The sequence below is a fragment of the Vipera ursinii genome (genome assembly GCF_947247035.1).
Source record: "Vipera ursinii genome assembly, chromosome: 2".
NCBI classification, from domain to species: Eukaryota; Metazoa; Chordata; class Lepidosauria; order Squamata; family Viperidae; genus Vipera; species Vipera ursinii.
In genome coordinates, this window is record NC_139513.1 from 197,088,681 (window position 1) to 197,101,958 (window position 13,278).

Consider the following 13,278-nt stretch of genomic DNA (forward strand, 5'->3'; position numbering starts at 1 on the left):
CCTGATGTAGGAGATGATCAGGTTGAGTCCAAGAGTGGGGTCAAACACGTTTATCAATTTGGAGTCCCTTCAGGCCCACAAGAGATCTAAGTCCAGCCCCACGCTCATCTACTGCCAATTTGCCTTGATCTTTAGTAGTTCAGATTCTTGTACTGAGCTAGCATGGATTAGACTTGTACTCATTTGAACTATCTTGGTTCCTGATTTCTTGTGCCTGACAAAGGCGGTGTGTTCTGTTATTATCATCATATCTTGATAATACTTGTTATTTTAACATGCTAAAAAAACAGACTCAGTATAAAAATATCATTTTAATGTTTAATAATCAACCCCCTAGGTAAAATACATCTTTTGGACATATAAATTAACAAGAGTGAAAAAAGCAGCATGTTTGGGAAGCTGAAGTCTCACTGGAGGTCACATGAATTGACAGTATTAAAGAAAGAAGATGAAATAGCTGATTTTGAAAAAAAACAAAACAAAAATCGGGCATCCAAATAGTTACTTTTCCCTTAGACATTTTGTTGTTTTTCAGACATAAATTTTGAATTGCAATTCAAAGTACAAAAATACCTAACTTTAATAAAATGAGTTATAAAATAATTTATTTCTCAGAAACATAAAAAAGCCATCCGGGATTATATACTTTAAAAATTAGACTTCAATGCAGTTTACACTTTTTCACTTGAACAAAGACTTACCTGGCCTGTCAAAGTCAAATTATAGTGCTAAGTCAATGACAAATTTGAGGATAATCATAGCTAAGAATGTGGCATAAGATGGCCACACCTCGTGAAACACTCTGTCGGGAAAATAAATTAGGAAGCAAATAATATTTCTTGTACAACATCCTTCTCTGTTTCTTAAATTTATTCCGTACATTTTTCAAAACAAATCAACAGAGGAAACATGATACTGCTAGACCTTCCCAAGGGGCCTGTAAACCCAAATCACTTGCACTTCCTCTTTTTCACCTGTTTTCTATTAAACAGGTGAAATCGCTACCTCCATTTATTTTTGTATTCCATACCTAGGTCACCTGTCAATTTGTCTACATTTCCTTCAAAGTTTGCATGCAAATAAACTATATGCAATTAAGCAGAAGTATTTTGAGACACAGATTTACAAAAAGAGTGTATGCAACTGAGGATATGTATTGTTTTTTTAAAAAAATGCTTTCATCTTGTCACTCCCCACCTCCTACCTCTACATTCCATCCAATATTCCAGGAATTGTAAAAAAAAACATTTAACAAATAATGTATCTCTAATGCATCAATAACTTGTCCTTACAAACCAAGATGCTCTCCTTGTGGAATGGTTACCGATACACTCTCTGTGCTGTGATAGCCCAGTCTGCTTTTTGTGGAAGGAATAAAGCTCCAACTCAGATCAAGCTGGGTTTTGTTGTGGTTTTTTTTTTCTTCTGTTTGATAAGAAATAAACTTTCATCCCTATTGCTTGTGTGGCTCCTCTGCTTTTTCTTTCTCTTCTGCCTTTTTGCTGACCCCATAGAAATTTGTCGATTTTCACTTTTGCCATCTGCCAGAAAGCCAACACTTTGATGACGATGAGTTTTCCTTTTGCACCTCTTATGTGCATTCATGTGGCCACCTCTAGGAAAGCACTCTTCTATCGCATAATTGTTTTGAGCTTCCTTCTTACGCTTCCTTTCTTTGATTGGATCTGCATGAGATTTTTTCCTTAGATTGTTATGATCTCCCCTCTTGCCATGTGCCTTCCAAACTTCCCTCTTTTTCTTATGTTTGTGTTCTTCTTGATCACACTCTGTATGTGGTCTTTTCAGAGTCTTTGGTAAAAGGCCAGCTTCCTGAAGTTCTGCAAAATAAAAACACAATGATACTACACTTAAAACACAGAACACTGTATTTGTTACCTCCCTAATATCTAGCTCTAATTCTAATTTCAGTCTATGTTTTGATACATTGAGAGGGGGTTCCTTCTCAAATCTTTTTATTAATGCTGACGTTTTTGTTTTATGAGATTGTTAGCCACCTAGAACAGGGGTCAGCAACCTGAAACAGTGAAAGAGCCACTCGGAACTGGTTCCCTCACAAAAGGAAAAACTGGGAGCCGCAAAAAATGTGTGCACATGTGTGTACATGCGCAGAACAGGGTTTGACTGAAGAGTGGAGCCAAGGTGAGATATGCACCTACCCTGCATATTTGAATTGATTGGTTGAACTTTTTTAATCCCTGTTTTTTGGACTACACATGGCAGAGGACTGGGAGCCGCAGGAGACGGCTGAAAGAGCCGCATGTGGCTCCGGAGCCGCAGGTTGCAGACCTGTGACCTAGAACATCGAGATCAGATAGTACACACATGAAATATTGTTACAACCTATGAGGAACTGGAGTTTGCAGTTTGGCCTTCTGACCTTCCAGAAGTCCTGAGCGTCTGTTGCAAAAATCAGGTGGTTTATTTATTTGCATTTTTAATGGATCTGTGGTGGATTTTTTGGGTGCAAATGGGAACACTTGGCATTTTGGCATCTGAAACTCTTCCATTTCCATCCTTAAAATTTTCACCAAACAGCTCAAGGTTATGCTCTCAAAATTTTTTTTTTTTAAAATCCCATTTATATCCTGCCCTTCTCCGAAGACTTCAGGGCGTCTTACAATTAAAGCACAAATCAATGTGCTTAGCACATTGCAAGAAAAATGACAGGTTCGCATTGAGTTTGGAAGGTTTAAAAGGTAGAAATAAAAACAGAGTGAGAGGCAACCTATTCTCATTCTACCTTTATTTTTTTTTAAAAAAATGCTGTGTCACCAGACATTGACTATTTTGTCACTAAATTTTGGCATGATCTTGGGTTATTTATTGGAGGGCTGCAGGTGGGGGTGCTAGGGACCAGATGAAGCCTTCTGGCAAAATTACCCATCGTAATCTAATCAAGTTAAAAGAGGCAGTAAACATAATAGTAGCTGGCTAAGAGTTTTTTTTTTAAAAGAACAAGATCACTAAATATATATATATCATACCTTGCACTTTTTTCTCTGCTCTCTGGAGGCTCCTCTTGATATCATATTTATTGTCATAGTAACAGATAAATGGGTAAGTAGGAAATATTCCTCCAAACATTCGCTTCTCTGAGCATTCCTGCAAATCAGATTTTAAATTATTCTGATACCTCTGGTTAATGCAAACTGAAAAGAAACAAATGAAAGGAATTGACCTAATAGCTTTTCCATTGGTAGTAAAACGATCCATTTTCTCTAATAATGCATACTGAACCTGCTGGTTTATCCCAAAAGAAGAGGGGCAAGACTATACAGATCATAATTGCAAATGTAACATGCATGAAATATCACTACAAATTTAAGATGCAAGTAAGTGAACATATCTACAGATTAATCTAGGTCAGGGGTAGGCAACCTCGGCTCTTTTATGACTCATGGACTTCAACTCCCAGAATTCCTGAGTCAGCAGGAGGGTTATTACTCCATCAGAGGGCGATGAACCGTGGCTCATTCGCATGGTGAACATCAAAGAAAGAAATCCGAGGCATATTTTACTGTAAAACTTTTAATGAGAAAACAAAAGACCTAAACTGACTACATTCTCTCATCAGGCAGAAGAGAAAAGTAGTAAAACTAAAGTGAGAAACTTTTTCTAGACATGCGCACAACAGTCTGAAACCATAACATAGCTGGACATGTGAGATTCACTATGGTTACATGATAAGATAATAACACAGGTGCAGAGAGCAGGGGAAAATGTACAGACAGGAATGAGTGAAGCTTGCAAAACTAAAAAACACGCAGTGACATCCCTTTCTTTTGTCAGCAATGCAGACTTCAGATAAGACACATCTTCTTGCGCAGATACGCGTGTTGGGCTGTAGGAAGTGGCTTGTTCAACATATCAGCAATAGCTGACTCAGGAATTCTGGGAGTTGAAGTCTATGAGTCATAAAAGAGCCAAGGTTGCCTACCCCTGACTGATCGAGGTTCATTTTTCCTATAAATTCACATAATCCTGAAGTTACAACTAGTATCATCAGTTAGACATAATATGCTTCCGTTAGGACCAGGGGAGCCTTAACAGTAAGTTCAAGACCATCTTTTGGTACCGTATAGCAACAAAATTCCTAAGCTATCTTTCTTGCCTATGAGAAAAATGTTCAAACCTGGAACAAATCCAAAGGAGAGAGTGAAACTTTCTATAATACAATGACTCCTTTCTATGATGTTTTGTTGATTTTGACTTGTACAGAGCAAAAGAAATCTCTCCAAACCACATCTTGTTCTATCTACAACTGTTGCTGCTGTCTCAGTTTTGTAAGAAATTCCATCTACGCTTGTCTTCTAGGTTCTGGAATTCAAACGTCTGGGATGAAAGTAAAAACTCATTTTAGTCAAGAAATCCAGGCATTTTACTTACTTATTTTGTTAAATTTATATGCAGTTCATCTCACTTTACTCTGGTAGCATTATCTTTCATCTAAAGATCACAATTTTAGAGCAGCAGATAAAGAAGTCACAATGAATAAATTTTTCTGCTTTTTGTAGGAAATAATGGTTTAATCATATTGGAGTGTTATTTATTTTATTTAATAATATTTGCTCATTGCTGCAATCACAAGGATTCTGGGCAGCGCAAGTAACCAAATTAAAATGTTACAAAAGATTCTTTTAATACAATAAATAATTGCATGACAATCATATTTCTGGCCAAAGACTCGTGAGAATAAAAGGATCTTTCTAAATTTATTTATTTATTTTATTTTAATTCCATTTATATCCCACCCTTCTCCGAAGACTCAGGGCGGCTTACAAGCTTAGCATTGAAAATGAAAAGTTAGCTAAATAATACTCCAGAATTTGGGGGCTATTACTGAAAAGGCCTATTGTTTTGTCCTGGCCCACAAATTCTGGTAGACAGGATGGAGATCACAATAGGCCTCTTTTGTTGACTGTACTAGATAGGCAGAATCTTTTTTTTTTTAGTATCATGGTCACATATCTATGCTAGTGGCTCATAAAGCTTCCTAAAGAATGACCACAGACTGAACTGGACCCAGAAACCTATTGATAATCTATCATAATACTTAGTAATCTAAGTATAGATTATACCTTGCAATGGCCTGGTAAATGATCATTACATTCTGGACCAGTTACAAGTTCTGAGTTATCTTCAAAAGTACCCCAACATACAAAGTTATTGCAGGGCATAAGTTATTGTTGCCGGCAGGCAGGTAGATAGGTAAGTTTGTCCAGATAGGGATGAAATTGCGTATCAGCCAGATCAGGGTGAAGGGTGCCTGCATATGGCTTTCTACCGCTGTTTCAAAGAACCCTGAGTTCAGGAAGGTCTCCAAATCATGGGCCAGTTCTTTTGGGAGAATCTTAATTCTATCAACAGTCACACTGGCTTATATTCCTTGATACTTACTAGTAAACATCTCCATGTTAGTAGAATATAATCTAATGTTGTGTCTGCTAATGCCAGGCAATCAGAAAATAATACCCTAATGAAGGAACAATCAAGGAGAAAACCACACACCCCACCAATACTGGTTAAGACCTGCTACTGTATATAAACAGGGAGCAAACTTCACACTCCAATTTCACACTCAGTAGCACTGATGATGTTACCTAGTCGGGTAATGAAACATCTGCAAGGAAACAAGCTCAGAGAGCACAAAGGATCCCACAATTCAATCCTGAGCTACTTAAACTTTCCTCTATTGGATTTTGTGTCTCCCTATGTACATCCTTATAGCTTCCATACCCTACAGATTTCTGTAGAATTTTCAGTCAGCCTCTCTCTCTCTCTCTCTCTCTCTCTCTCTCTCACACACACACACAGAAAGATAGATCGATAGATAGCGAGAGAGAGAGAGAGAGAGAGAGAGAGAGAGAGAGAGAGAGAGAGAGAGAGAGAGAGAGAGAGAAAGAGAGAGAGATACAGACACACAGAGACATGCAGTTGTACATCAGTCACAGGCTGATGACATCTCACTCTAAACCAGGGGTGTCAAACTGCCAGGCCGTGTCACACAGAAGCCATGCCCACCCCATTGCCGGCAATGGCAAATCTGTCCCGATAAGTTGCGCAACGTCATGTGACGTTGCGAGTTTGATATGTCTGCTCTAAACCAACAAATAGCCTTTCCCAGTTTATAAATTTGATTTGAAACAACTGGTTATTTAATGTGACTGAAGAGATCATCTGCCAATCCACACACAATATATCTTGAAGAAAACTTTGTTCTGAAACTTCTAAATTATATGGAATGTCTTGGCTGAAGTGCAGCTCTCTGCATACCACACATGAGTAGGTGCAGCTTTCCCTAAATCCCCTCCATGCCTGAAACCAATATAGTGAATTCTAAGAGAAATATTGAGGTCACCCAGAACAAAAGAAGGTAGGGGGGAGGGTTGAGTGAACTCATAGATAACTACTCAAAAAACTTCAGTTACAGATAAGTAATCAGTTCTTCACTGTGGTCTCTGTGATCATACACTCATGGGTGAATAGCTGGCCTATTATCTAGAGGGGCTTAGTGCTCATAAGGTACAGTACAAAGGACTGCAGCTCTAAAAACTACATCCTTCTGAGAATCAAAATCCAGATGATAATGCTAGATACAGATAGGAAGTTGTCCTACATAATTATGAAAGGAAAATATAATGTAGAAAGGATGCAGATGGAATCCTAGCTCTTGCAAACTGACCACAGACCAAAAGAGGGCACTTTTGGTTCCTTAGCTCATAATATAATCTGATGGCTGCAACAATCCATTTTGAAACATCCACAATGTCTAGGGTGGACCCCAAAAAACTAAAAACATATACTGATCTCAATGAAAGTGAAAAGGAACAACTTTTCAGTTACTATTTGGAAAAGGAGAGTACAGTTATGTTCAGATCTCAAAAGAACACAGGCCCATGGTTTTTGGCAAGACCTTTTTATAAGCTTGAGAAGATTCTGAGTGAGCTCTGCTTAAACACATAACCCATGTGCATGAATCATCATGATAAAGAATACTTTCGGGGAAGAAATAAAGACTTCTCAGTGATTTTCCATTTATTTCTACCAACTGCTTTCTTGTGATTTCATGCATAGCTATTAAATAAGGATAAATAATCCTTGACTGCTGTGGAGTATACTCCTCCAAAGTTTCTGGAGATGCTGTACAGACAAATATTCCAAGAAGATGGCCTTTCCCTTAGTAGCTTGACAGTAAAACCCTAGTGGATAAAACAAGTAGAGGCCTCTAAAAATAGCCACTCCTACTCATTTTAACATGGATCTATTGAATAATAATCTGAATAGTGTATGACATACACTTCCCAGACCTGTCTCATCTAAGTCAACTGCCACTGCTGCCACATGCTTTGTATTTTTAAATACTCTGGAGATATTCCTTAGCACCACAGGTAAAACACACAGGATAGAAATCTCAGGCTCTTATCAACACACCTGAGAAAAGTTGTATCTGACTGACAGCTTGGAATATGAATGCTAGGCAGAGCTACAAAGCCTCTGCTTTGTTTTGTTCTTTTGGGGTCCTGCAATTTGCAGATATGGGCACAAATGTGACTACTAAGATTTAACTAACATTGGGAAGAGTCCTCCAACTTAAGATTCTTGTATGAACACATTTTAGAGGAAAAAGATTCTCAGCATCATTCACTTTTGATTGCTAATCCTTTAGGTTGCTTTTCAGCTCCCAGTTTCCTAGAACAATATGGCTTAGTAGCATGTTCATTGCTTCTACTGATGCTAGTATTTGCAGATTTCTACACTAACATATTCATTATGTTTTATAGACTGGCCATTAACTGCAATAAAGAAAATGAATGAATGAATGAATGAATGAATGAATGAATGATGTATTAATTCCTGAGGATTGTGATAATGTCTATAACAGAAGCTGCAATGTTTTCATAGTTTCTCATTCCTGATATTCAAAGAAGAATTGAAAAATGCAAGATCTGTTCCTATTATGAAAATAGTAATCTGTCTGGAGAATTGTGTATTTCTTGCTTCAGAACATGATGTTACATTAAGGCAGATATCTACCCATAATTGACTCCAGATGATTTAATTAATATACTGTTCTTAGGATAGTTCCAATTCATTAAAATGAGTACTACTTGGTCACTAAATTATACCAGCAAGCCTTAACAAATATAGGAAACCTCTGTATCAGTTAACCTAGACCACTCTTAACTACTGACTTTTTCTTAATCAAATTCTTCACTGCATTTATTAACAAACAAATTTATTGGTTAATATCATTTTGACATGCCCACTGATTCTGAATTATCTTTTATAATAGGTTAGTGACAATTAAAATTGTGATGTGATATCACTGTCTTTGAGAAATGACAAGTTCTTGTAAAATCTCAATGAAGTCAATGAAATGTTAACATGCTCCATTAGGTCATTCAATTTCTCATAATTTTTTCTCGTATCTGATCAGCCAGACACTTCCTGAAGCTTAAGATGTCCAACGTGGTAGAATAATTTCAACTATTTCTAGAAAGAATTCTAAAACAGGGAATTCTGCACAAATCACACATAGTATATTTTAATATAAATCCACATAAATTCCAGGAAATTTTAAACATTTCCATTTTTAACCTATGTTACTAAACTGTACTCTTTTTAAAGGAATCAATGGGCTGTAAGTTGTTTTATTCAATAATGTACAGGACATTTATCATAATAAATGTCTTCCTTTTGCTATTTTATTTTTACTCCCCCCCCCGATGAAATTTGTTGATATCCCAACCACAGTTGTGTTCAAAAGGTCTATTTACATTCTTATCATCTATCAAAGACCTCCATCTCTATGCAATTAAAGTCTTCCTGACTTTCTCCAAATCATAAAAATGATTATTTATATCCTGCCTTTTATTATTTTTTACAAATAAGTCAAGGTGGTAAGCATATCCGCCTTGAGTTATTTGTAAAATAACTGAGCCTTCGTGGTGCAGTGGTTAAAATGCGGTATTGCAAATTAACTCTGCCCATAGTCTGAAGTTCAATCCTGGTAGGCGCAAGGTTGACTCAGCCTTCTATCCTTCCAAGGTCAGTAAACTGAGGACCCAGATATATGCTGATATTGGAAATCACTCAGAGAGTGCTATAACGCACTGTGAGAAGGTATATAAAACTAAGTGCTATTGATATTGCTATATCCAACATTCCTTTCTCCTCCTTTTTCCCCACAACAACCACCCTGTGAGGTGGGTTGGGCTGAGTGTGTGTGGCTGGCCCAAGGTCACCCAGCCAGCTTTTGTGCTAAGATGGGACTAGAACTCACAGTCTCCCAATTTCTAGTCTGCTGCCTTAATCACTAGACCAAACTGACTCTAGTATAGTGTGTATGTGTACTGTATGTCCATTTGTGTACTCAAAAATAATAATAAATGTGTTAAGTATTTATGGAAAAGATCTCTGTATGTGGTCAACAGGCATTTAAAATGACTTGATAGTTCTTAATCAAATTTATACCTATTTCTGCTGAAATGTAGATGGCAAAAACTTGATGTTCTCCAATATTTAATGGTCTTCCTATATTTGTTATGATACTGCTATTTATTTAGATCAGTTACAGCCAACTTCTTTGTGTGGTATAAAGCAGAGGTCCTCAACCTTTTGGGCACCAGGGACCGGTTATGTGGAGAGAGATTTTTCCGCGGACCGGAGGGGGCATGGTTTTATGTGTTGCCTGCATCCCACAGATGGGGCTTTGTGTGTTTGTGTGGCCCGGTTGCTGGCATGCCGCAGCCCGGTACCGGTCCATGGACCAGGGGTTGGGGACCCCTGTTATAAAGTGCATTTTTATATGTTTTGGACTTAAACTGCATGACCTTTTTAATAAAACTCGTTTGTCAATCCCAATATTATTGATTCAGTTATTTTCTTATAGCAGTTATTTAAAACTGCTTACTTCAACCCTATATCCAACTTTATATGTTTTGGGTTGAAATTATATGAAGGATGATCGGGAATACATGAATTTAGTTCTAGATCATTTGTAGAATTTTTTAAATAAGTATGTGGTTGGCAATTCGTTATAGTTGAGAAACAAATATGGACCTTATCAGAAAGTAAAACAACCCAACAAATATTTATTGTTTATTAATAGCATTAAGACACTTACAAAACCATAGTGTCCTTTCTCTCCACAGTTGTAACAGTATACTGAAGCAGGTTGCACAGAATAAGAGTCAGCCTTCTTGAGTGGTCCTGGTCTAGTCTGAAACAAACAAACAAAAAAAGGCAGCAATGAAATTTAGTAAAATTCCAATTAAAATGAACTAAATTAAAACAATACAGTTTCACCATCCAATAAACAGCAGTGGAATTATATCTGCTACTAATTGGAAAAAATGTATTACAGTTATATTATACATACCACCATATTCAATGTGTCTTATATCTATGCAGATGTCTGTATCATTGCAGACTTAGTCGTATCAACTATAATCCATACCCCAATTCTGATAAAATGAAAAGTGTCTCATAAGAAACCTATTGGTAACTATATGGTAACAGGTAACACATTAAAAATCATTCTTTACACAACAAAAATAAAGGAATACTTCTAAGTCAATCCCCAAAATAGCCATGCATTAACTTTTGCTATGTTCTTGGATTAATTGCAATTCATTGTGCTATCTGCCGCTTGATTACCAAGTTCATAAAAATACTTTCCTGATGAGAGGAACGTAAAAGTGAAAGCAGAATTGCTTGGAGGAATGTGGGGTAAAATATGTGTATGGATCTAAAGACAGATAGTATATAGACTCTAATGTGATACCCAACATGACCATCATAGAGCTGGTGAGGATCAAGCTGCGGGCAATTGGCAGAATTAGCCTGCAATACTGCCTTGTAACCACTGCACCACCACTGCTCTTATATCTGCATTTCTATATATCTATATCCATCCATCCATCCATATATACATAGAAATATAGCAAAATATGAAAAAAATAGAGAGCCAGTTGGGTCTAGTGGTTAAGGCACCATGCTAGAAACCAGGGGACTGTGTGTTCTATTCTCACCTTAGGCATAAAAGATAGCTGGGTGACTTTAGCCAGTCACTTTCTCTTAGCCCAGCTTACTTCACAAGGAAGCTGGTTGTGGGAAAAACAGGATGAGGAAGGTATATTAGATAATTTGCTGCCTTGAGTTATTTATAAGAATAATAAATACAGGATTAAAAACAATCTAAAAAACATACAGAAGTGTAAAAAATATATTCCTCTTAGATTCACATTCTACAGATTGCCGTAAGCCCAATGTATGATATTACAAGGCTCTGGCTCAGGGTGAACAGGCCCATTGCATGGACATCTAAGGTCCAATTGCTGTTAACATTTGCTTTCATTTTGTGTGGTCAAGACTTTCCACTGGTCAGGATTTTCTAAAGTTTCTACTATAAAGAGCAAATATCAATTCAAAATATATGTGGAATGAGAACTTAGAATGACTCTCTCAAAAACAATATCCCAGATTTCAGGACTTATACAAAATTGAACACTCACTGGGAAGTGATTTTAAATTTGATTATTTTTTATCGTTTAATTCTAATGAAAATGTTTTTATTTATAAAGTTTAAACATTCTATTCCTATATGTGTCGTAGTTGCTCTGTGTGCATGTTTTAGATCTTGTTAGTTTTACTTACAATCATAATTGGGACTAGAATTTCTGCTGCTAGGCAAGGCAGATATTAAATGACTCTTGCACCCAATTTTATGACCTTCTTTGCCACAGTTAAGCGAATCACTGTACTTATTAAATGAATCATGTGGTTTTTAAGGGAATCCGGCTTCCCTTATTGACTTTGCTCGTAGGAAGCATGCTGGAAAAGTTGCAAAGATAACCAAGACATTGCAACTTTTGAAAATACATGGCTGGTTGCCAAGCACCCAAATTTTGATTACATGAGCATAGGGATCCTACTACGGTTGCAAATGCAAGGACTGGATGTAAGTTACTTTTTTCAGTGCTGCTGCAAATCTGAACGGTTACAAAACAAACTGTTGTAAGTCGAGCACTCCCTGTATTCATGGGAAGTGTCACAGAAATTAATTTATTTTAGGGGGTCAAGGCATTGCAAAGTATGAGAAATCCTGCTCCAAGTATCTAAATTTAGATTTAAGGCACAGATGAATTCTTGCCTTTATCTCCTTCCAACTTGGCAAGGAAGACCACTTCTAACAATCTGAGAAACCTGACAGTCAAGGAGAAGAGCACTACCTACAGATAGGTTGAATTTCTGGTACAAAAAGTCTTTAAAAAAAAAACTTCATTAAAACACATTTTTACTGCACAACAGAAACTGAAGAAAGAAAACTTGGGTTTAGCTAACATAGTTTAAAAAATAAATCACTACAGGTTTTATTATATATATATACCGTATATATATATATATATATATATATATATATATATATATATATATATATATATATATATATATATATATATATATATATAGAGAGAGAGAGAGAGAGAGAGAGAGAGAGAGAGAGAGAGAGAGAGAGAGAGAGAGAGAGAGAGAAGGAAAGGGTTTTGCAGGTTTATCCTAATGCTCTTACACAATCCTTGAAAAGAATGGATGGAAAAATGGGAAAATTAGAGGTAAACAGATTAATAGCACTTTTATCTTGATTTTATTTCTTAAAATGTAACTAAGGACCATATCCAGGTATGAATACATTCTAAAAATGATCTCAATCAGACAATTAAAGACCCATTGTTTCATATCCATTCCTTAACAATTAACGTCAAGATTTGTGAAATCTTTCTATTTCTGAATGTAATCACCATATTTGAACTGTTTGAATAGATTGAACTCTCTCCCAGAGTTGCTTATTATAATTAACTGGTAATAATGGCTGGTGAAAATCACTTCCACCAAATATTATTTTGGCACCCAGTGCAAAATACACAAGGAGAAAAAGATGTTATGAGAACATTATGAAAAGTAGCTTTTTTCCATTTCTAATCTCACAAAAATCCTCAAGGAGTTTTGGGCTGCAGGAAGGATGTGTGTTTTTATGACCTCAAAAAATGTCCGTCCAGCACTTCCTTTTGTTTATGTAATTGAAAAGGTCAGATTTAAGGAGACAAATTAAATTGAATACTTGCCCTTCAGTTTAGCTACAAGTACCTCCCTACAGCTGTCCAAAAGTCAAAAGAGAAAAAGAACTTTACAATATGTTGTCAAGCTCACTATATTCTAATTATTTCAGGTTTTAAAAAGCATTTAAGGTTTCTG

The 13,278-nt window shown here is 36.5% G+C and overlaps 1 protein-coding gene across 1 annotated transcript in view; it reads right to left on the reverse strand.

The window, feature by feature from the left end:
- Positions 1-304: 304 nt before the first annotated feature.
- ZCCHC7 (zinc finger CCHC-type containing 7) overlaps positions 305-13,278 on the reverse strand; it is a 141,899-nt gene continuing 128,925 nt past the window's right edge. Inside the window, exons 7-9 of the mRNA XM_083356792.1 lie at positions 10,148-10,243; positions 3,006-3,123; positions 305-1,838 (exon numbers count right to left, since the gene is read on the reverse strand). Of these exons, the coding sequence (XP_083212918.1) occupies positions 1,387-1,838; positions 3,006-3,123; positions 10,148-10,243 (666 nt within the window). The 3' untranslated portion in view covers positions 305-1,386. The remainder of the gene's footprint in view (positions 1,839-3,005; positions 3,124-10,147; positions 10,244-13,278) is intronic.